The 25,454-nt window shown below is 41.6% G+C and overlaps 1 protein-coding gene across 1 annotated transcript in view; it reads left to right on the top strand.

Annotated features, from left to right (window-relative positions):
• LOC104277869 (receptor-type tyrosine-protein phosphatase T-like) overlaps nucleotides 1-25,454 on the top strand; it is a gene marked incomplete at its 3' end in the record, with an annotated part of 98,939 nt that overhangs the window by 32,339 nt on the left and 41,146 nt on the right. The window contains exons 5-6 of the mRNA XM_009874652.1: nucleotides 13,097-13,232; nucleotides 18,368-18,397. Coding sequence (XP_009872954.1) covers nucleotides 13,097-13,232; nucleotides 18,368-18,397 — 166 coding nt within the window. The remainder of the gene's footprint in view (nucleotides 1-13,096; nucleotides 13,233-18,367; nucleotides 18,398-25,454) is intronic.

The raw sequence follows: 25,454 nt of genomic DNA, 5'->3' as shown, positions 1-25,454 counted from the left end.
AATACCTCATTTTGGCTTTCTGGTGGTGGAAAGAGTAGGACTGGGTAAGACAAGTCTGGGTGAAATGAGTCTCCCCAGGGTTTTTGCAGAGCATGGGCGAGAGATCTCTTCATGAGATCAGAGAAACTGGATTAATTCATTTTTGGAAACCTGTAGTTTCTTCTGTTTCAGTTATTCCTTTTTCTGGAATTGTTTGAAGAATGTTGTTATACAGCAGGAAAGATCCGTGCTCTGTGACTATTCAAATAAAAACCTGCATAGCTTGAAGTTCTTGCATGACCTTTTGATTTGCACTGTCTGATTTTAGTACTTCAGAAAAATGTCACATAAGTGTTTGACCTTGAGTTGACTTCTGCAAACCGATTTAATTTTCATTAACCTGTTGGGTCACCAGGAAGAGTCAATAAGCTAACCTCTTTCTGTTCTTTCTGAATGCCATCTCTTTTTTAAAAGGATCTCTTACTAATGTTAATTTGATAAGAGATATAAAAAAGATGAGTAGGGCCTGAGGATGCCTAGAGCCACTGCTTTTTCGTGGTCTTATTCTTTAGGGTTTTTCTTGATTGACATGAATCAAAAAGGACAAGAAATGATGGTAGTTCTAGTGTTCATTCTCACTATCTCAATGGATATCACTTTTGATTTATAGGCAGATATCTTATTTCTGTATATAGAGTGTGGAAATTTTGTTTCCTTTTTTTTTCCTCTTGTCCTCACACTCTGACTTGCAATGCCGCTATTTCTCAGTGCCTGACCGTTAGGAAGGACTCTGCAATATGCACAACTCTGGCTGATTTTGTGCTGTTTTATCTCCTCAAAGGTGCAGTATTGCCTGCAGCTCATGAGCAAAGCAGCATCGCAAGCCAATTTGTGGTCATGGTAGTCATAGACTCATAGAATGGCCTAAGCTGGAAGGGACCTTAGAGATCATTTTAATGCAGCCTCCCTGCTGCCAGGGACGCCACCTCTCGACTAGAGCAGGCAACACGTGGCGACATGCGACATACCTTCCATTGCTGGCACTGGTGTGAGGTGTGAGCAGCTGAGCAACAGCAGAGCAATGCAGTCGGGTGGTCTGGAGCTTTCCCTTAGTTTCAGATTTCTGTATGTCACGAGGCTGAATTTCCACCATACATTAACTCTGTATCACTAGAAGGGCTCGGACACCGCACATCCCAGCCCTTGAAGAGGGGTGTCGCATCTGCCCTCTCTCCGCTGTGTGGCAATGGAGACACACTTGGGAAACTACAATTATATTGTGACCTGACAGCTGGGATGTTCTATTTGACCTCCTATGTCTGCACTGTCTTCTGTCTACTCGTTATATTGATTATCTTTAATGGCATTGCCCTGCGTTCTCCTTTATTTGCATCATTGTCTTTCTGAGGATAGGATGAGCGAACCTGTAGTGTGCCTTGAACAGAATCATCCAAGCTGCTAGCAAAGATAGCACTGTGGTGTCTATGGTAAGAGTCAGGAAAAGAATACCTTTTTGGGACTTGAGGCTGATCTCAGCACTGACAGCTTAAAAGCTCTGCTTTGAGTTGGTACCAGAGAAAAAGCATATTTTGTTTTGACGCAAGAAAATAAATACATACTGCTGGTGCCAGACTAAACGTTCATTTTGGGATAGAGGCCCGATTTTTCCATTCCTAGGCATTTGACACTGCGGTAGCTCCATTAGCGTTAGTGAAATGAGTTCTGATTTACACCGACGACAGGAAGATTAGGATCAAGACATGTTGAAGTAAAGCAAGTGTTCTCCTGAAGTGCTGGATTAACAAGGGCACTAAACGTGAGTGTGGGAGTAATTAGGCAATAAAATGTGTTAGGCACTGTGTTACTGGGGGATTATAACACATCTTGGGTGTTGCTGCAAGGCACCTGTTCAGAAGCTGAGTAGCTTTAATTACTTGAGAGACACATAAGGCTGTTCCACTGTCGCTGCTTCAACAGGCTGGGAGGCAATTTGCTTTGTATGTCCCATTGCCTCAAACCCAAGAAAATTAAAGTAGACAACTCTTTTAAAAAGTGTTTTAGTCCATTAAGGAGAATTTGGGAGATTTCCCAGTTTTCTTTTCTTCTCTTTTAGTAAGAAATAGACTGTTCAGATCGACCTCTTTTCAGTTCAGCTCAGTTCCACGCAGGAGCTGCCTCCTACCTCTCCGGCAATCTTCCATGTGGTTTTCTGTGTGCTGCTCCTGCTTAGATCAAATTGATTCTTGTGGTTGCGGGAAAGATCTCCCAAATCTTTACGTATTGGCTTACTAAGTGCCGGCGGGTGGGTTCAGCGTTTTGGAGCACCAGGTCGTGACTCTGGTAGCGCATCCTCCAAAGCAGAGCTAGTGGATACCCAAATGGGCAAACATCTCTTGATCTTGTTTCCTTCCATCCAGTGTCTCGGTGTAAGAGTTGGCTGATCCAGCCTTGTCAGCCTTTGCAATCCATCAGAAAGCTCTCTGCGTTTGTCCAGTCTGTGTAGCCCTTTCACATTTTGCCAGCATGTTTGAAGTCCACGAGCATTATTAACCTTTTGTATCTACATATGTATTTATTTTCAGATTCGTTGGTCTCAGATTTCTTGCTGCTTCCAGCCATAAACACCTCTCCTCACATGGGCTACTCCTCTTTTTTAAATTACTGGAGTAATGTCATCTTTCACAGCATTAATCACTTGGATGCATATCATTAGCATAAAACACTCTTTAAAAATAAGTTTCTAATTAAACCCCAATTTACCAGCTCTCTGCCACACAAGTTTCATTCAGCCAGTTTATTTATTTATTAGTTTTGCGATTTGATTTCCTTGATAGCATTTGTTTGAATATGTCCCATTCTTTCTGAATTAACTGACTTGTTCTCCCTCTCTTAAAGCAATGTATTTATATTGACACTTTATTAGAGAAAATTGCAACCTCTTACGAAGAGAGAGCGATTACCTCTTGTATTCTTAAAGTGCATTAAATTAATTTCACAGTGTAATTGAAACCAAGGCAGAGGGCTCATTAACGGTTCCTTATCTCCTGATACTCATTTTTTCTTTCTATAAAATGTGAGTTCTTGCAAATGAAAGAATGGAGCTTTAATAATCATTATGTGGTACATTTTTATTTTTTTCCTTTTTTTTCTTGTGCATGCTGCCTGGGAACGATTTTCCTTGTTCTTAGCAGTAATAGGTAGGCAACAGGTGACCACGAGAAACCCGCCCAGCCTCTTGAGCACAGGTGATTATCAGTTCAGGCAAAGGAAAACTGTTCAGATGACCAGAAGTTTGAGCAGCTTCGTGACTTCTCATTTCATATTTCGTTTGCATGGGAAAATACTTTTACAATTATTCATTATAAATATAAGTATAAAGGGTGCAGTCCTCACACGGCACTCCTGAAGTGAATTATATGCCTGTGCAGAGGGTCATTTGGAGGTCCAAGCACCACTTGCATCTTCATAGGAGCACTTGACCGTGACTGAAGAGCCCCACGGATCCCTCGCTGGCCCTCTGCAGAGGCTGAATGTCTCCCTGAGCATGCGTGGAGATAACCTTGCATTTCTGGGTTGCAGCAGCTATGGCATTCTCTGGGGCTTGTAATTACACTTACTCTTAGACAGCTGAGTCCATTTGAAGAAATAATGGCAGGAAAATGAAAGCTGCATTCTGTCAGTCCTCTGTATAGACACCTCTGCTGGAATCAGAGAGGCTGCAGAATCGAGCCTCAGTAGCACTGTGTAAAGCCATTCACAGGTCACTGCTGGGGAGGTTCAGGACTTCTCAAAGGTTTGGCAGTTTCCACAAGAATGTACTTTGAAGGTCTGTGTGTCCTAAACTTGCCTCGTTGTGTGTAACACTGGGACCACTACCATCATTTCACTCCAGAAAATTCCATACAGAGAGGAAATCCCATCAGGTTGGGGAAGTAGTTTCTTCTACCTTATCCTGCTGTGTGTATCGACAACTTATTGGGATGTGACAGAGTTACATACGAGTAATACGAAGGGGACAGAAAGTGAGGGTAGGCTTCTCAGCTTTGGGATGGATTAGATTTTTGTAGGAATGTTCCTCTCCCAGTTCTGCATGGTTATATTCCTATCTGGCTATGACTTCCTCACCCAATAATTATTTCAGTGACACATCAGGGCAGCTGTGATGACAGACGGGCAAAAAGGTACTGGGATTACTGTGCAGTTCAAATGCCTTTCACACTGAGAGAAATTTATAGTGTTTTGGCGCTGAAAAAGAGATCTTCCTGGGAGATGAGTGCTTGAACAATAGTGACCTTAGAAACGAACCTGGGTCTGAAAGGTGATGGGGGAAATCAGGGGTAGGCACTGAAAAAGACAATGGAAAATGAGGAGGAAAAGAATTCCTACTATTTGCCTGTGGTTTTTAGCTGCATATGAAAACTGTTCATTTAATAGGTCTTGCTCCCTCAAATTCATTTAAGAGAGCTCTATTGTTTTCTGAAATATATTCTGGTTTTGTAGACAGATAATGCATTTTTTAAACAGATCTAATCCCACTTCACATCTGTTTGTTATTGCATTTTGTCATCTGATACACTGGAATGTTATTCCTTTGACAGGTTTATTCTGTTTTATGCTATTTGTTTTAGAGAGTTTTATCACACTTTTTAAGTTGAATGCATGAAAAGTACTGTTTTTCTTTTCCCCTGAACAAATCCCTGTATTCTAAAAGTTGTTTTTTAGCACATATTTGTGTATCGCAATAATTCTTAATAACAGTCACACAGTGCTCTTACTTAAAAATATTCCCCAATGAGAAGTCAACTCAAACTCCCTGACATGCGGATGCCCATTTAACCCAGGGAGCATCCTTGTTTTCGCTAAATTTGGTATCAAGTCTTGCTTAGAGAGACTTAAAATGTTGACTTTAGTGGCTTCCTTAACCCGAGGAGCTGATGAACCAATTTCAAATTAGTGAAGAACGTGATGTGAAACCGGATGAGACCACAAGTGAACTGGCTTTGATACCTTCAGTCTAGTTTCTAGAGGACTTTATCTACTGTAGAGCTCTACTGTGCTGATGGACTGTAATCTTGAGCTTCCCAATTAAAATAAGCAGTGGGAGGGGAGAGGCACGATGTTTAAGGTAAAATCTGGGAGAGATTGGTAAGAGCAGACTGAAAATATCATCTCTAATTCAAAGCATCCACTCCTGGGATGCACTGAGTCACTTCAGAAACGAAGAGTCTTTAGAAAAAGCAGAATAAAATTGATTATCGCTGTGTAAGCGAAGTCCTCCTGGAATCAAAGCAGACGTGGATTTACCTGGACTGCTAGGGAGACTGTTGTCCCCTTACAACGGCTGCCTGGTGCGATCGGATGCTGATGGCCATGGTGGTGGGGCTGTGGCTGGTGGGTTGTGCACTCACCGTTCTTTGCAGATGAACTGGTAGCCAGGCAAAGGAGGAGGTGGAGAGGGGGGAAAGGCTGTAATTGGACATTAAAGCCAGAAATGAAGATCAAATCAGAAAGGATTTCTTCTGGATTATTTACTTTTAATGCAATGAATGATGACTTGCTTGTGAAATTAAGAGTTGGGTGGTTTTGGTATTCTTTCCTTCTCCTCTCTTCTGCCGGAAGGTTGGCAGCAAGAACTGACTGAACGGCCCCTGAAGCCTTAGAGCACTGGAACAGGCTGCCCAGGGAGGTCATGGAGTCTCTGTCTTCGTAGACTTTGAAAACCTGCCTGGATGTAATCCTGTGTGATGTGCTCTAGGCCATCCTGCTTTAACAGGGGAGTTGGACTAGAGGATCTCTAGAGGTCCCTTCCAACTCCACCAGTTCTGTGATTCTGCAATGGGGCTGAGGGATGGGCCAGAGGAGAGGCAGGCAAAGGTGGAGAAGCGGAAGGAGGAGGGCTGTTAAATTTTAGAGGACAGCAGTGTGACATGTTCCTAATCTTCATGTGCTTGCACCAATTTATTTGGGTAGTAAGTATTTCTTCTCCATTTCCTGCTCCCTGGAGATGCTCTCTAAGGTGTTTCAGCCATTGGTCAGGTACTGTGGATTGCTTAAAAAAGTTTTCATAAACAGGTTATCGTTGTCACTGTTCTTAAATAGCACTTCCAGAGGCAAGATAAACCCAAAGCTGATGCAAATACATTATGCCTCTGTTTCCTTAAATAGGTTTTACAATGAGCCAGTGTTCAGAAACAGGATTATTATTAAGGCATTAGCTTCTTAATTTCTTCCAGGAACCAGACAGGTAACAAACTAGCAATGTTACGAGAGAAGAAGGTGTGAAAGAGACTGTTTCATAATAACCCTATAGAAGAAAATAATAACCCTGTAGAAGAAAAGAAAAACCTTCATTCTAGACGTGCCTAAAAGTGCTGCTTCAAGCTGGCAAAGTACAGAAAGTTTCCCAGTGTTTTATGCAGCACACGTAGTGTGTGGATACACAGACTCCCTAATGCCTTGGCCATATGACTCCCTTTTTACTGTAAAACAGTGAGGATCCTCCTTGGCATGCTGCTCTGTCAGCTCGAGGGTAAAGTCTTACTGGGCATATTTTTTTTAGGCCACCATGTTATTCAAAGCACCTTTGCGCAGCTGGGCTCGAAAGGTGACTATTTCAGTGTTCATTTTGTACCCGCCGCTGGACTTTGCTCACTGGTTTTGAAATTTCTGCAGCTGACGTGGCTGTGAATTTTTTGATGGTAACCATGATGAGAGCAGACTAACTGCTTAGAAGGGACTGGCTGGTGCAAAGGTTAATTAGTTTTTGCTCACAGGGTGTGATGGATCTATTACACATCCATAGTGTTGTCGTGTACTGTCAAGTTTTTGTCTGTATCAGTCATAAGATTGATCTCCCTGGGTCTAAGACTGTAAAAAAAAAGATTGTCATATCTGTATATTTGAACTTGCGATAATGGAAATTTTACTTGGTTTTTGTTTTGGTAATATTAGGCTAGTTTCTAAATAGCTCTGCAGAAGTGGAGAGTTAAAATGGAAACACACTGTCACCCTCTGAACCGTTATGTAGGCATCACAACAGCTGTTCTTTGTCAGAGCTCTTCTTTCAAGTAAATGTAATAACTTTTCTCATTCTTGGGGGCCATGGATCTGCCTTTAGCACAAATTAAGTAGTTCTGTTTTGAAGAGGGAGGAGGAAAAACAGGAGGAGAAAAAAAAAGCCTTTGTGGTTACATTTGCCTGGAATCTCCAGAATCAATTATTCTCGTACTGCTATTTTTTTAATTCTCGGTCAGTTTAATAATGCAAATCTTGACTCCTCACTGTGCGTTTACCCTCATCCTCCTACAGATTCAACCTGTGTGCCTGGTAATCCCTTATATAAATTCTGGCCTGCCTTTCTCTCCAGGTCTGCTTTGTTTTGCTGCTATCTCAGCTTAGAATATGGTTGAAAGCTTTTGGCTCTCATCATTCTTTCCCTTCGTTTTGAGCTTTTTTGAAAGAAATGAGAGTGTCTCATGGCAGTCTAAAGCCTGTGCTGTTTGCAGTCTTCAATAACTGGAGGCAGAAAATTGTTGTAGTGATGTTCTCATATAGCGATACTGTTGGCAGTATTAATTTGGTTAATGAATTACAACAACGAAATAGCCAAAGTGGAATCTGTCTTTCAGATTTGATGAGCTGTTTCATTATGTTGGCACTGGTGTCACGTGTAGCTGTTTTTTAATCCCAGTGCTCTGCCCAGGGTTGCAGACCAACCTGTCTTCCAGAACCAGGGCTGGTGCTGGGGAGTGCTGGCTGTACCAGGTATTCCAGGTCAAGGTGTAAAACGATGCCCTTCCATCTTTATCTCAGTGTTACCGTGCTTAGAGGTACCTTGTCTGCTGCCGTGTGTTGGAACCTGTGGTTCAGAGGCATAGCTAGAATCAGGATCTGGAAACATAAGGGAAAACATTTTTACAGGCAGAGATGCTTTCATCATTTGTAGGCTGCTTGCATAGAAAACACCATTAAAAACAAAAAAAAAAAAAAGGAAATCGTGTTTACAAGTGATTTGAGAATAACTATCTTTTGAAAATAAGCCTCTAGGTCTATTAGGAAATTTTACATTCAGCATGCTACCTGGCTCTTATATGCTACAAAGAAATTACTCTGATTGAGCAGCTCATTTGAACTCATAATGAATTTGAACCCGTTATTTTCCATTCATTTTTCTGGGTTAAGTAGTGTTTTGAAGTAATTTTTCCAACTGATTTTTGTTTCAAAAGTGACTTTCTATCTGAAGAAGTTGTATTCTTAGGCCTTACAAATTTGAAACTAAACCTTTGCTGGGCTGACTTGTCACCTTTCTGGGCTTTTCCTGTCATCTCTCTGTTACTGAAACTCCTGTTACTTGGGTGCTTCTCTCACTTTGTCCCTCCTTCATTTACACTGCCACTGCCTTTTCCTTGCCCCTGTGTTTGACCCAGCTCTCCTTAGAGCCAGTTTGTTTTTTTTTTCCTCAGCCCATCCTGGTATGGGATGCTGTGACCCAGCTACTGATGGTTGTGGTACCACTTCCATCGCAGGGCTTTATTCTTTATGCCTCGCCAGTTGGAAATCTCACATAAATACTCATCTTTTCCTCCTGCCTATGTCTCTCCAGTTCTTTTTCCTGCCAGTTACTTTTTTTTTTTTAATGCAGTCTTGTAATTGCTGCCTTAAACAAAGAACATTTCAAATTGCAGTTTGTGAAATAGGTTTTAAAGAAGAAACTTGTATTATCAGTCCTGCACTCAATAATCATTCTTCCCTGGATGCTCTTCAGTGTGCCACCTCCACAGTGAAGGTCACTTTATATCTGGTGGCTTATTGTTTTCAAATAATGTATCTGTGCATAAATAGCTGGGTGAAAAAGATTGCTGTGCCATCTTTCACTTAGTGGCTGTTTCTCCCTCTGTCAGTCTCGTTATCTCTGAGAGGTGATGTGGTCTGATGGAATTGCCCCGGGTGTCAGTCCAGAAAAGTCAGTCCTTAGCTCTGCCTGTGATGCCAAAGGCATATCTTTAATCTTTCCAGGTCTATAAATCAAATAACATAATTTATTGCTTATCTTGCATGAGCATTGAGAGGATTTAAAGTGCATATGACTATTGCCCTAGGAGTGTATAGCACTATGTATGAACACTTGCTGTTAAGTGGATGATTTTTTTACTTAATTAGAATTTTGAGAAGGTTCCCCTCTTCAGTTATGACTGGCAAAAACTTGAGACTTTTGGAATCACTTGCAAACCATCTCCCAGCTCAGAGTAGCTGAACACATCATCTCCTCCTTGTGGACAGAAATGCTTTCAGCTGTTCTGAAGGGTGGAACTCTGGAATATAAATGGCAGCCCTCCTATACTGAAATTAATTTTGGGTTTCAAAGAAGCTGGCCCAACATGAAAACATGCTTCCAGCAGTTACACCTTACTGAGCTAATCTGGGATTTAGGCATCTGTGAATCCACAGCAGGATTGCCAGATTACACCTTGAGTGCCCCTGAATGTGTTACCAAAAATAAACATCGGTGCTTAATGATCTATAAACCTGAATTCTTGTGGGCTGAGGAGGCAGGTGATTTTGGGAAAGGACCCATTTTCCCCTGCTCTGCTCTCTTTGCATCTCTGCAACATCACCAGAACACTTTCTCCTAGGAGTGTGCTGTGTGTATGCGTTCTGCCCTCTGCGAGAGGCTGAACCTCTGGAAGTCTGGAACAGGGTTGAAAAAAGCAAAGTAAATCAGATTGATGGGAAAGGACTAAAATCTTGAAACAGCTATGGATATAAAATGGAGTGCTGGGGGGATGTTAGTGCCTGTGAAAGTCAGATTCGTGCTACTGGTCAAGCTTCTGGGAAAGTGCATTTTGTACGGCACATAAATGTAGAACTCTGGAAGCGGTAGCCTGGTCTGGTAGATACTGCACAGCTCGGGAGTCAAGGGACCGACAGTCTTCCCTTCTCTGGCACCGTCTTCTATCATTTGCCTTCCTTATTAAGAAAGTAAACTTAGGGCAGAAAATTGTCCTACTTCATGTTAGTACAGCGTAATGGGGTCCTGGCCTTTGCGGGGGCTCTGGGTGCCCCTGGAACACACCCAGTAATGACAGCGGTGACCTGCTCTCTATCCTATTACTCCAGTATCCTACTTCAATTATGAGGAACAGTTTATTTCAGGAAACATGGTGGAAGTAAGCACTGGAAATTATGGTTACAGTTTATTTTCCTTCCCTTTTAATGTCAGCAGTATAGAAACATTGTTTTTCAGAAGGAAAAGGGCAGCCTCTCAAGTACAGTAGTGCAGAGCTCTCCAAGTGTATTTAAAGACCTTTGTATGAAATGGCTATCTGAGTAGCTTTTATGGGCTTCTGTGCTCAAAGGGTTTCAGATCTGCCTGCACGCCTATAAAGGAGAGAAGCAAAACTGAGTTCTGAAACTGCATTACCCTCAGGAGCCGCAGAAGTCATCTTCTGCAAGGACAGTAACAGCTCACAGACCTGCTTGTGCCAGAACAGAAACCTCTTTACCGGCGGCTGCTCGTGGTGCAGGTGACAGTACAAGCCACTGTGGTCGATTTAGCTGTTTCCAAGGAAAATACACCAGAATGGCACAAAATCCAGAGACTTTTGCTGCAGTGTTTCATTGCAAAGCTTTAACAATGCAAGACCCAGGAATTTACCGATACTGTTGTGTTATCAATTCCTGGGTGCTATTAGCTAGACAACTTACAAATGGTCGGACTGGTGGCCTAAAGAAATTGTTGGCCTTTGCCAAGATAGATAGAAATAGTTGCATAGAAGATTCAAGTGAATCAGTCACCAGAGCATGGATGTGTCAGGATGGATAATAAGCCTTATTCTCTTTCTGGAACTGGAGTAGTTTACAATGAGACAAGAAATATGAAACAAAAATACACTGACCACACATTGCCTGTAGTAACAAGCTACAGCCTGGCAAAATCAGTGATCTAGTGGGTTAGAGAACAAAGTTGACAGTGCCTTTTACTTTTTTTTTTAATGTGGTTCATGAGAGTATTCAGGTGATTTAAAAATTAGGGGGCTCTGATTGTCCTGTTTGCGGTAGAAACCACCTATTATAGTCATAGGAGTAACTGCAACTTAGGTGAAGGATAATTTGAACTACTTTTGGGTTTCACTTCAGACAAATAGAGTTTGAGCCACTTTCAGGGAAAGAATTCTACTTTTATCATATATTTTGTTGTGTGACAGTGTTGGGATGGCCTGTGTGATGGTATATAGCTTGTCTCTTGAACAGGTTTTCTCCAAGATTGTAAGAGATGTTGTCAAATAAAGATGGCAATACACAATTGATACATCATTTGATATTCACGCTCATGAGTCCCATTAATACGTTTCAGACACGTAAGCACAGAAGTTACCAGTGAACTCTAAACTGAATGGGAAAACGGTTGGATGCAGCAGAGCAGTAGAGTTGTCAGGGACAAAAAAGCTGAACATTACCTGTGTGTTTTGAACAGCCAGCATTTTTGCTTGGTAAATATTGTGTTTTGCTGTGGCAAACGAGATTAACAGCTTAGCTGTAGGAAAAGTGAAATCATGCTTTTATCACTGCATGTGGTGAGTTTTCTTGCTTTGCATTTATCGTGTCATTGTTCTATAGGTGCTTTTTAAGATATGATGAGAGGAAAATAAAACACTTTCTTCAGGATCAGATCCTCATACCTGGAAGTCCATCAGCCAAAGCCCAATTCAGAACTATCAGCCCTATATTCAGTTGTACGATTTGAGCACGGTAACCGTTGGGACTCATCCTTGCAGACAGCGATCTTTTAGAGCATGTGCAGTTTAACATGTGGCAAATGGGCTAAAGAATAACCCAGTGAGGATTTCTACTGTTTCACAAACATATAGACACAATTGAATATTATCTCCCCAAGTGGCTGACTTCATGAACAGAAGCGAATCAGCTGTTTCTGAAGGTCAGCAACACAGAGCTCTTAAAAGAGCAAAGCATTAGAGTCTCCTGATGGCAGCACTCCCTTTTCACCTTTGATTCCCTTTTCCTACCATGTTTAAGCTCTAGAGGAAGACTTGACTGACTCCAACAGCAAAGGAGAAGCCCAAGATAAGACTGTGATCTCACGTAACATGAATTCATTAAACTTCATCAAATGCAAGGGTGATATTTTTAGGAGTAGTTAAGTATATGCGGAATATAATAAAGATAGGCTTATTTAGTCTGTAGAGTAGCCACGACTCAAATCTTGTGGGGCTTTCTAAATCAAGCTCAGTGTTTTAAGTTATATCTGGAAAAAGACTGTGCAGCAAGTAGTGAAGTCAGTGGAGCTAAGGTATATAATAAGCACTGTACAAGTAGTCCCAGCAGCAGGAGAGAGAGTAACGTTCTGCAGGGGGCTCAGCTATTGCAGGGCCAAAAGACCATTAAAGTTAGATCATGACAGGGAAGTAAAAAGAGAAGTGATGTGCAAATAATGTTCCTAAACGTGTTTTGGTTTTAGGTGTAGGCTTTATGCTAGAGAAGCAAAAATTCTGAATGGAAATTTTGTTGTCTTGCCTGTGCTGCAGAAGACCTCATGCATGCAGTGCAGTAGATGATGTGGAGGGTGCTCTGTGCATTGGAATAATGCTTGCTCTGTGCGTAATTGTAACCATATGTTTGCAAAAGCCAGGCCTCCGCTATCATGAGAAAGACAAATGTGTTTTGATTTTTAGAAGAAAAAGGTTTCTGCAAGGAGTATTACGGAGTATGTTATTGTAAACTTTTACATTCGTTATTTCAGTGAGTAAGAATTGCACATCCACTTAAACCATTTGAGATTAAAATTATAACTACTATTAATTCTCATGTTTATGGGTATATACCGGGTGCTTCAGAAGAGTAAATTCCCCGTCACAGTATAATATAATAAAATATTGGAGTCAAGTTGCACCGCACCAACATTTTACACCCTATTACTGTTCTGAATTATCTGTTATTAGCTCTTATTCAAGGCAGATTTGGTTAGATGGACAGTTGTCTGTGTCAATTCAATAGCAAATATGTTTTTAGGCTTTCAAATGAATATTTCAAGTGAATCATTGCACAATTTTTCTGCAAATTGTCTTTAAATCTCCTCCTTCCTTTCCCTCCATCTTTTAAGGAGCTTCCACCCAGAATTCCAATGCAGTGGAACCAGAAAAACAAGTTGACAGCACGGTTAAAATGGCTGGAGTTATAGCTGGGCTTCTGATGTTTGTTATTATCCTCTTGGGAGCGATGCTTACTATCAAGAGAAGGTAAGTTTCTGCTTTGCTTCCATCTTGGACCTTCTGCCTAGAGTGTTTTTACTTCAAAAAGAAGAATAAATTTGGTAGAGATAAAACATTCCATTTGTGTTAGAAGACAGCAGTTAATACCTGCTTACGTAACACAACCACTGAGGAGTTGTAGTCCTGGAAGAGATTTCTGTCCTGGCAGGTGAGCAATAAAAGAACGGTTGTTATTGCAAAGAGTTAATGGTAATTAATTCATAATTAATGAGAAAGGATGACTTATGAAGGTGCGTGGATAAGTACCAGGTAATAATGAGGCAATAGAAGTATGCGTGTGAGCTGGCGCAGTCATGTAATAGAAGACAAGAATTCTTTCTAAAGCTCACTGAGGTGTGTTTTGACACAGCAATTTCTTTGCAGCCACTGTGATTAGGATCTTTTCAACCAGAGGGTTAGAACCTTTCCAAGAGTTCGCTTTTATTTACAGGGGAATGCAACTTGGAAAAAACATCTGTGGCAATGAAAATCATTCAGACAGTTTGTTTTGTGTGTTTTTCTTTGGCCCATTTGCACTTAACGCTCTGAAATAGACTGTTGGGGTTGCTACTATCTCCAGATACTCCACATTTACTAGGCAGGAGGTTTTCTTGAGAAAAGGCTGTATTTTGTATATCTTTTTACCAGTCACCCTACTTTTCGACAGTAATTTTATTCTAAATGAAACATGAGCTAGGGAGCCTGGCAGCCCCTTGTCTAGGGTACAGGTAGTATTAAATGTGAGAGCCTTGGTGGTTTTACTTGGTCTATTTCAGGGAGTGCAGCTTTCCAGAGCGAAACTCTGTGCCTTTGAGACCTTATATCTCTGTGACAAACAGCCACACATTTCCTCAAAATACCAACAGCAGTTTAAATCTAGATATGGTCTCCTCTATCTTACTTCAGAGCACATATGCAAATGGATAATTCCATGCTACTGATGCTGGAGTGCAGGGCTGCTGTTCAGAAAAAAAACTCAAGAAACTGGAGAAATAGGCTGGTTCTGATGTAAAAAGAAAATCCCAAAGTCAAATCTTCCTTGCCATAGGTTCATTTTCAGGATTTTCAAAAAAATGCTGACCCCCTAACTGCATGCCATAGGTCAGAATTTTCATCAATGGATTGTAGCTTGATTCCACTTTTTTGTTGTTGTTGTTTTCTAGTGTACTTTTAACTCAGATGAGTAAACGATAGAGAGATTTATCCAGATCTAGCTTTTTCCTGCATTTTATTCTTCTGATGTTTCAACTGTCATGACTGCTGCAGTATAAATTGATATCTCATAGGCAGAAAAATACACAAAGCCAGAGATGAAGTACTTGTAATGCAGAGCAAATTCTAGAGGCTGGAGACTGAGGGACCCATTTGCTTGATATAAAAAGTCCAAGCTCGTGCAGCCCTGAGCTGGCCCCTAACCCGGTGCCTGTGTACTCCCATGGAACTGGCCTGGTCCCAAAGCAGCAACATTGAGTCAATGTGGCTGTGATGTCCCACAGACAGAACTTTACTGCACCTAACCTTGCTGTAGGTTTAGTTTACCTGGGCATCTTTCTTCAAAATTAAACTTAGAGAGAAGAGGAGTGGATAAGAAATACAAATTCTCCCCTTTGTCTTTCTAGAGCTGGAAAATTGCATTTTCCTCTGCCGTTCCCCACTGCCCAGTGCAGGCAGGCAGAATCACTGCAGCCTGTGTCTCACTCTGCCTGTTTGCTGGCATTTCCAAGGCTACCTGCTGGAATACACACTGTCATAAGAAATAAACTGGCTCATCGACTTTAAAATCTTTCCCCATTTAGAAGCTATAACGGTGCAGAAAGAGGCTTGCTCACACACCTCCAGCATCCCTGACAGCCCCGCTGATTGCATCGGTCCTGCCTCTCCCCGGAACAGGCACCACCAGTCACGTCCAGTTGGGGATTGGAGCCACATATGGACAAGTGTTCCCTGAAGATGAAGTGAAGTCTGTCAGCTAATGCAGATTGGGACCAGCTTTTTTAAAAGGAAAGGCTACTTTGGGCCACAGGTTGATGTGAACTTCTGAAGGAGCTGAAAGCTCACATTTGTCTGAGAGAGCAGTTTAACAGACTTCTCTTTCTGTTTTACAGACAGAAATGTTAAGAGCTTAAGCTTTTGCGTTCGATTTTTGCATTAACCTTACTTTAAAAAGAGTTCCCCTTTTCAGTTCACTAGGGCTAATGCCTCAGTGTACTAGACAGTGTAGTCTTGCAAGGCAACAATGCAGAAAAAATAATTTAATTAGACAAACTTGAAGAGTTTTCTTCAAATGGAGCTGGAAAATATCACAGTGACATTTGTTCATGGTCCAGGGCATCATAGTTCGTTGGTAATGGACTATCCACTAATCCACAGTGTGGTGGATTTCATGAATGAAGCATTTTGTTAAACAGTGCAAAGAGCAAAAGAATGAGAGAGATTAAAAGAGACAGAAATACTAAGGGAAGCCAGACATTGGTTTGAGACTAGGGTTAGGGAGATCTTCAGAAGCCTTTTTGTTTTTCCCCCCCTGAGACACACTAAATCATCGTATTTTTTGGAACCTTTCATATGCAAGGCGTGAGCAAGCATGGCCCAGTTGCTCATAGTTTCTGTGGACCACATTGCAGAAAGGCAGGCGAGAGAAATTTCTGAGGGTTGCCAACATGTTATAGCGCTTAGTCAGATATGTGAGGCTATTTTATACCAGCCAGAATTATTATGCAGTAGAAAAGTTGTGGTTGACTTTAAGTTTGTTATCTAAAAACTTCTGTTGACTCCCAGGGTTGCCTAAAGTCTCCCAAAGTTTCCATATGTGTATATCTGTGCACAAATTTTGTGTGTGCATATGTAAATTTCTGGTTTCAATATGACTGTTTTACAGTATCTAAAATCAAAACCATCAACAACATTTGCTTTCTTGATTTTTTTGGAACCCACTAGCTACATGAGTTGCATGTTTGCAACTCTGGTGTCTTCATTTGTATATGGACACACAAATTGCTACAGCATCATTTTGTCTCTTAATTTACAGGTGGTGGTCAGTGTCCACGTGGGTGCATTTGCCCACATAAGGCAGTAGTGTTTTCTTTCATTAATATATACATACCTTGAGATACCCCATTTTTATTGTCCCAAAACATTGACAATTCTCTAAGGAGCTTGTTTGTTTGTCCTTAATGTTAGTTCAATATTTTTGTTTAATAGAAAATACAGGACTGGTTAGTGAAAACAAGATGAAACAAGAAAAGCAAGAGATTTGTAAACTTCTTTTCTGGAGGAAATACCCTTTGACTTTGCCCCTCAAAAGGATTAAGTTTTGGTCACTTCTGATTTCATCTGGACAGTTCTAACTCCAGTGTAGTTGTGATTTGCATTTCCCTGGAGTGAGGAATGTGACGCTTTTCAGACTTGTGCATTTGAGCGGACAAAGCCTCTGCTGACCCCTTTAACTGTAAGACTGAATAAGTAGGATCAGCCAGCCTGTCATGGGGACACTGTAAATAAGTTCTTTAAACTGCTGTTGGTAGCAAAAAAAGAGATTTGGGGCTATGTAGGGTGTAGGATTAGTTCCTCCTATGAAAATTCAGCTCCTTATGCTGGATTAGGATTTAGGTTGTTATCTTAAACTAATTAAATAAAACCCAAAAAGCCTCTTGAGCAGAACATACCCAAGCTATAGGATAGCATTAGCAAAGGGATATTTGCTCGCTCAGTGACCCGTGTCCCTTCGGTGTCCATATTTAAGGAGGAGGACAGGCAGGGTTTCAGGTTGTGAGGTACATCTTAGGATCACATCATGTTTTTAGTGATCTGTAACTCTGACCGATTTTAACAGTTGGTTTGGGGATACTCCTTAGGAAGCCCTTATTTCAGGTTCCATATGTGGGGAGAAATTGAGACAAAATTGCCTATCAAATGCCAAAATATTATCTTCCTTTTCTCCCCCCCCCCCCCCGAGCTCTTCTCTGCAGCCTGGGGGTTACGCAGCTTTTTAATGAGAACTAAGAGTCTCGTATGGTCACACGTGTCTCTTGACCGAGACATGAGGAAACAGAAAGTACAGCAAGATGTTCAGTGGGATAATTATAATACTGTGGGAAATCTGGCACTGGCTATCAGAGGGATTGGTTTAATGGAATAATTTGGGGGATGTAGGGGGTGATTTGGGCAATCTGGTTTCCATGGGTGTGTAGGAAAATTATGTTCAAAGCAACCATAAAAGTGCATGCTCGAACCCTGCATTTATACCTCTGAGCACTTCTTCGTATTTGTAGTGTCTTCAAGGATGGGATTTTCAAGTAGTGCAATAGGTTAAAGTTTGTGTTTCATTTTTCCCCCCCCTGTCTTGACCACAGCTGTTGCTTTTGAGGCTCCTTTGTGACTTGCTGTTAATCTGTAATGCCATGTGCTAGATCTGTTGGGAAGCAGCCTTTTCAGAGAAACCCTTTGCTAGTTGTAAAAGGGAAGACATCACCTCTGAAGTTTTAACTGAATGCCAAAGCTCATTTTGCGGCCGTTACTCAGAAACATATCAAAATATTCTGAAATGTATTGTTAAAAAACTGTAATAGAAAATGCTTAATCACAGTGACGCAGAAAGCTAATGTGTACCCCCAGTGATCAGCTATAAATACGTAGTGATGCTTGAATTATTAATGAACTGTTTGCCTTTTAGAGTTTGATGAAGCTTGATTTATCATTACACAATTTGTTCATTGTCTAAGAATTCCGAGATTGTAGCATTCTTACATTGTCACTCTCCTATTCATTGTTATTTATGTTAATAGCTCTTAGATATTTCTTTCTGTTGCAAAAAAATCTCAGAACACTTTACAGACAAAGGTAAGTCTCATTATGTGGCATGGCAAAAGTACGGAAGAAAGAGGTTTGGGGATATATTCATGGTGGCACAAGCCAGTAGCAGAAGTGTCTCCAGTTCAGTATCTGATCCTCCCCACCATACAGCTCCTGAAAACAGTCTGGGAGAATAGGAGCTCAATACGAGAGGCAGCACAGATACTTTGGGTATTGAAAAAAATCCAAGAGTACATATAAATCTAATTATGTGTTATTCTTTTTTTCTCCTTTTGGATATTTTGTTCATCTGACTGGCCATTGATGTTTAGAAGAAATGCATATTCCTATTCCTATTACTTGTAAGTACTTCCTGGGGATGATGGTTCTTGAGTGTGCTCACCCTGTGGTAATTTTGTGCTTTGTTGTATTCTTTTCGTTTACCGCTTTTTTGTTACTATTCCATTTATCCTTGTCTTCCCAACAGCTTGTGTTTTATTTTCTCAGTTTTGCAGCTGTGTTTTCCCCATTTTATCATTGCACCTATGACTCTGCCTGCAAACGCATAAATGTCCACAGATATGTCAGTTACGGTTTATAATTCTTCAAGTGCTAATGGAAAAATACAGTATCCCAACTACCCTCTTTTTTTAGTTATCCATCATATTTAGCCAGACTGCAGGGAAATTCACACTTGAAAGTTATTGCTGGGAATTTCTCAGCCATGGATGTAAGCTGTTTTAAAAATGTAGGGTATCTGACAACTGGGATTTGACATTATCCCAGCAAACATCCCTGTTCCTGGAGTTGCCAGGTTCTGAGTGTCAGTTTAGATGGCTGGATGATGAAGTGGTTCGGATATTCAGATCTAGATCACCTGTCCAGTCCTAATGACAGCGCTGCTTAATTAAGGCAGTTGTTAAGATGCATGAAAATGCTTCACACATCAGTACTTCCAGAGCCATCTGTTGTCTAAAGATTGAGGGGCTGGGAGGTAATCGGGGCCAAGCTGTTTCTGCCGTGATAATAGTTGTCTGAGGATTAGGAGGAGGAGAGGAGTGGATCAATGATCTGAGGAACGAGTCCTGGAGAACAGAGCTGCCACCAGAGGGTTGGGAGGGATGGAGAAGACAACTGTCACTGCTGAGAGAAACGGGTCTGCCATCTCTCAAGCAGCAGCAGCTGTGTCGCTGACCTAAACCTTGCTCCCAAAAGCAGCAACAACCTGCCAGACTTTCCACGGCTCTGACATCAACCAAGTGGTCAAAACAGCCACGTCTGTTCTGCTACCTGCTCCGAGCCTGCCGCCCCTGGCAACTCCTCCTTTGCCTGTTCTTGTAGTTCATCTTTGTCTCGGTCTTGTGCCTCTGTCCTTTGTGGACTTTGTGCACACATCTGGAAGGTGTTCAACAGCAGGTCAGTGAAATGAGCACATGAATGTTCTGCCATTTTGGTGGAAACTGACTTCTTTCCCCTATGAGTTGATTTACATCCAAAGAACAGGGATAAGGAGTTAAGTTTGAAGATTCCTGTGTATCACCTGCTGGAATGATTTTCCCTCTTGATGACCTATCAGGAAGTAATTGAAAGAGGAACTTTGCCCACTAGATAAGTGTGCGAGGAGCCTAAAGACACTGTAACGAGCCTTGACTTTGCCCAGTTAGGTAATTGTAAATGCAGAGTAACTGTTTCCTCTAGACTTTACGCTGGTTCACCAAAAGGGAATTTCCCTTTAAGTAGTCAGATTTCAAGAGAAGTTTAGCTAAATATTAAAGTAGAGGATGGTTTTAACATATAGATGCTAGTAGCTAGTTGCATTTCTTACTACAGCCTTTTCTCTTCTGCGAGTTTCTCACTTTCGAAAAGTGCCCTTTGCACTGTTGTTCTGTTTTGGTTTCCTTGCAACCTGTCAGCACCATTGCCTGAAAAATTCAGTCCTCAATTTTCCACTGTAATTTCATCTTCCTCCAGCGGTCAGCATGTGGTCAGAATGCTCCCTGCTTTATTTTACTTTGACATTTGTGTATTTAAAAAGATGAGTCAACTTCTGAGCCCTTTGTGACCCCTTTATAGGACTGCACAACGCCATTGCTTTAAGCAGTCACCTGAAGATTACTCCGCTCCAGAGAAAGTAAGGGTGTCATTAAACGGTCTCCTTGCAGTCTTGTAATGGCTTCTGTGGATCAATATACTAGAACTTTTTTCTCAGGCAATGGGAGAGTGACTCAGAGAAAGTGAAGAGACAATCCTCTGGAGGTCACCCAAGCCTGAGGTTGCAATGAGCTTCAGCAGCAGCGGAAGCAAGTGCTTTCGTAAAATTCTATAAGGCAGATGCACACCATAGCACAGCAGAGAAAAACCAGAGGTGCTGTCAGGCAAGCTGTGTTCACAGCAGCACACGGAAGCACTCGATGGAGGTTTGAGCTCAGGATGCAGAAATCGTGTAACTATATCTCCCTAGTACTGCACCCACTAATTTCGCAGATTGCTCATTCTTAGCTCTGGGCTTGCGGTGTCCCTGGTACCCCACCAAGCGTGAACTCTGCTAGCTGGAGCATAACTGTGGGAGAGGTAACACTTAAATAGTTCATCACACGATGAATGCTTCCATCGACAGGCTGTGTGTGTCGGCATTTGGTTTCAAATTGACATTTGACCTGTTCCCTAATCTGGCAAAACCAAGCTCTGTTTGTTGGTTGCGTTGTTGGGGTTTTTTTTTCCTAAATAATAGTCAGGATGTGAGGGATGTTCTAGTGGTGAGGGAGGAAAGTAGGAGAATGCATGAAGAAGCATATGATGAAGTTTTATTGAGTTTTGTATTTCAAGTTTCACAAGAAATAGAATGTTTCGTTATGATTGCACATGAAAATCTTAAATTGCTAAGGACTGTGTAATTCTTAGCCAAAGCTGATAGAAATTGCTACAGCCTCTTATGAGCAGAGGGGTTTGATTTAAGTTTATTTGCAATGTTGTAAAAATAAGAGCAGCGATATGTATATATAGAGAGAGATAGATTTTTATTTTTTTTTTAGATAGAATTGGTTTTCACTTTTTATGAATGTTTTAGTCCTGAAGCAAAATTCAGTTGAATGAGTTTACCAGAATTGAAAAGCAGCTTCTCAAATAGATCTGCTGGCAGACCTTTAAATAGGACCATATGGACTACATTGCTCTATTTTTAGTTTCAATTTCTGGACTTCAAAGTTGTGCTTCTCAGAGTAATTCTTGCCTGCGCTACATATAATTCCTCTCAACCTTTTGTCATCTGCTGTACTGACATTTCTTCTGGAAGGGACCGAAATGTCCAACCCTACCTCTTCTAAACACTTCTTAGTGACAATTGTATTAAAGTCACGGAGATTCACATCATGAGTAACTGTTTTTTACAGAGATGGGGCACGAGCCTTGTGGTAATCTCTAGACTGAAGTTCTGCCTTCAGCCTGTCCTGTGTTCTGCTGCAGTCCAGGACTGTAAAATCTGATTCTGTAAGATGGTTGAGTACCTGCACCTTCAGTGAAACCAGCCAAAACCACTCATTTATAAGAGCAGCATTTTAGCTATCCCGTGCATACACAGTTATGGGTAAATAGTCCTGGGGTATTTGTATCGCAACACTTAAAAACTTCTGCAGCACCTAGGAAGGGATGTTATTGTGGCTGAAAGAAAAGGCCACGAGGATCTTCAACAAGCTTTAAGTAGAAATACAAACCCAGGAGGCCTCTATTCCTAACTTGCTAAGTCATTGTGCAGAATCAACATAATTTTACTTCAGTTCTCCCATCGTTAAAAGTCAATTGCTCGCGATTTGAGATCCTTGGACAGAACTTGGTTTTGTGGTAAGAAGAGGGATGCAGAATTCGGAGCTCCTGTCCTGACGCACTTGTTGCGTCGCTGTCGCCAGGGTGATGCACAAACCTTTTCACAGGAGTTACTCTATATTTACACCGAAACATACGGGGTTTGAGGCTTGTGCAGAATTGCTAGCTCTGTCCCATGGCCCTTCAGTTTAATGCAGAGTAAGATGGGATGCGCGGTGTAAGACAGCAGCCCATCCGTGTCTGGAAGTTCTTGGGGTTTTTCCTTACTGAAGCTGCAGAGCACACACAGCAATTCCTCTCCTTTAAAGGAGGTTTTGCATTTAGTGAGAGACAGACACCTCTTTTGGCTGCAGCAAATCCACATCAAGGCTTCATTATTTCCTCACTGGGAAAAGGAATAGAAATATTTCCTCTGTGTGGGTCAGGTTGGTTTGTTTTGTTTCTTTCTTTTGGGCTGGGTAATAGTTGAAGGATGAAATTTAATCGAGAGTGGTATCAAGATCAGAGCAGTATTTCTGACAATTCATAGATTCATGTGTGTGTTACAAGCACTCAGTTTAATGTTTATAAGAAAAGGGCACTCAACAGCGAATATGTTGTTTTCCTTTTCCCCTGAATTGGCTGGAGTACCAAGGACAAGACTATAGGATGTAGGAAGCCTCTTCAACACCTCTTGTAATTTCATGCCAATTTGAATTGTTGCAGTGATTTCAGCCAGGAGTTTCTTTTCACGGGAGAGGTTCTGTCAAACTAAATTTATACTTGCATTTTCTGAAATAGTAGAGTTCATGCTGAATTTATTTCCACCGTCTGTGGGACATTTGAAAATAAATAAAACACTATTTTATTTATAGGCATACCTCTGTATAACCATATACATACAGAAATAGCCATATATTTCCGTGGATGGAGGGATCTGCTTGCATAGGTCTGATTGCAAAATCAGGATTTTAAGAAGAACCTGCTTTTCTCATTAGGTGCTGGAAAAACAGAATTATGAATCAGTGGTTTTGCCAGCCTAGTGAAAGCAAATTTTAAAACGTGTAATTAAAATCCAGAAAGCAAGTAAGATTTTACTTAGAATGTGTCTGTGTGGTGATTACAAGCCTAAACTTTGCAGAGGGCAGTGTTTGCTGGCTGTGTATTACCAGCATATACTTATACTTTATGGATCTTATATGCACCTGTCTTGTCTAAATTTTATATGGTTGTAAGTAAATGTCCTCCACAAACAGTGCTTAACTTGGTAAGTAACTCCGAGTGCAGCCTTGCATTTTTCAAGACGCTCTGTATATACTCAGTGCAAAATATTCTTTCAGCCATGTCACATCCCTTTCCCGTGTCATGTCACGTCTGCTCTGTCAGCAGAAGCTGCACGTGGGTCCTCCCTCGTCACTTCCCCCTTGCCCCGGTGAATGCTCTGCTCCTGCCTTAGGTTTGACTTCACCCTTGGAAGGCCCTAAAAAAGAGCAAGTAAAGCTGTTTGGACGTGCACCCATAAGCGGAGGATTTGCCCTTACGGCAGCTGTAGGAGGCAGAAAGCTGCCGGTGTGCTTGGGGCAGAGACCGGTTCTTGGCTCTGCCAGGGTCCCAGGCTGCACGGAGAGAGGCAGGGCTGGGCTGTGGCTGGAAGCGGAGCCAGGAGCAGGGGCTGCTGCTGGCCCTCGTTCCTCTTGCCCCTGCTTAAGCACCTCTCATAGCGTGTGGTTTTCTCAAAGTTTAAACTAAACTGTGCTTCCTGCAGCTTAGCCCCGTGGCTTTTTTCCCAGCCCTTGTAGACAGGGAGAACAGCTTCCCTGTGGTGGCTTTTTGTGTGTTGGAAGACCTATATCAGCCCTGTTTGATTTTTCTTTTCTCTAGATTAAAGATCCCTATTTCCTTTGGCCTTTAGCTTGTAGGTCATGTTTTCTAGATTTACCTTACTTTTTCTGCCTTTCTCTGTGTCCCCTTGGCACCTGTCTTATTGGCAGTGCAGCAGAGACCTCACCGATCCCTGATCAGAGCACAGGGAATACTTGTGGCTTTTGCAGCCCACAGCGTTGTGTATAATCCCTCCCTTGTTTTTCCATCAACGTGAAACCCTTCTTTCAAACTGAGTTTGTGATCTGCTGCAGGTCTGGAGGATAGAGATGCTTTTCGATAGAACCGCTGGTTAACCGATGCTCCAAGTTGGGTGTTGGCATAGCTGATCGCTACCTGCTTTAAATTTGTGCAGATTTCATCACAAATAATATGTGTATTGCTGTGCACAAATATCTAAAATAGATTGTGTTTTGCACCTTCCTTAAATTCCTCATTGAATATGAGAGCAATATGCAATTCTTGTCTGGAGCAGGAAATTTCATGTTTAACTTACATGATCTATGCCTAATGTCTAAATTACCTGTGCATGCAAGTCTACATTATAGTGTGTATAATGCATCCTTGTGAAACATCTAAAATTAAATCTGTCAACGTACGTGTACAAGAGCTCTTTAGAAGTGGCAGTTAAAGGTTTCACATTCATGCTTGTAAAATTGATGTAAAAAGTTAGAGATGAGCTTGAAGCTGCGTTTAAAATGTAATCCTTGAAGTTTATCCAGACCTTTTCAAAACAGGAATCTACTCTGGCAGGTACTTCCAGTTGAAAATATTGCTTGAGCTATCTGATTAATGACCATGTACTAAGTTTGCATTCCTTGACTGTTAAACTGGAACTCCCACAGTTTTAATATAGTGCTTCAGCGCTCTGTATCAGTTCTGATAGAAGTTCCAAAAATAGCTGAATCATTTTTACTTGTTTGGTTTTTTCTTTATTTATTTCAAAACTCACAATTAGCTTATATTCCCTGCCAGTAGATCTCATCCTTGCTTTAATTGGGTCAGCTTCAACTGCCTGATTATACAGCAGGTTTCATTTTTTTTATTCGGCTTTGAGCATCTTTCTGTCTCATCCCTCCCGTGTGTGTCTAGTGCCTGTAAACATCATCGCTTCCTTTACAAACCCCTTTAAACTAAAAAGCACAACCCAGTAACCTCTGTCCATGGACTTCTGTTTTCCTCCTGGCGTCTATTCCTTGCACTTACACAAATAAGAGCCATTAATATCACCTTATTCACATTTTAACATTTCAATCTCTTCACCCTGTGTTGATTGTCTCAGCTGCTGCTTCCAAATATCTGCTCGGTCCTTTATTTCTTCCCCTTTTCAACTGCGTAAAGCCTGAGATGGTAAGTGTCACCCCAGTGCCAATGGTGGGCGGTGGTGGCACCGGCTGGTGGCACCTGCAGCCGGCCAGTGACCGATGCTCCTGCACCAAGAGCAGCTTCGTCGGGCTGGGGCCGCCGTTGTGTTTAGGGGAGGCTGGTCAGTGAGGAGAGCAGGAGCCGTGTCGCTGATGCAGCTTGTTCAGTGATTCGCAGAGATTTCTTCAAGTGCCCTATTTTTGGAAACAGCATTTCCAGATAAATGCTTTTCCAATTCCAAAGGCATTTTGACATGCTGGGAAATAAACCTCTACCTAGCTGTGGGTTTAAGTCACATTTCTAACATTCTAGAAAGTGCTAGTCATTTGATTTTGTAATCCTTTCTATGAATTATAACGATGGCGAGGACCAAAT

The sequence above is a fragment of the Apaloderma vittatum genome, unplaced genomic scaffold, assembly GCF_000703405.1.
Source record: "Apaloderma vittatum isolate BGI_N311 unplaced genomic scaffold, ASM70340v1 scaffold4858, whole genome shotgun sequence".
In the NCBI taxonomy this organism is placed as follows: Eukaryota; Metazoa; Chordata; class Aves; order Trogoniformes; family Trogonidae; genus Apaloderma; species Apaloderma vittatum.
The sequence above is the reverse complement of the archived record's forward strand: the minus strand, read 5'-3'. Positions and strand labels throughout refer to the sequence as shown.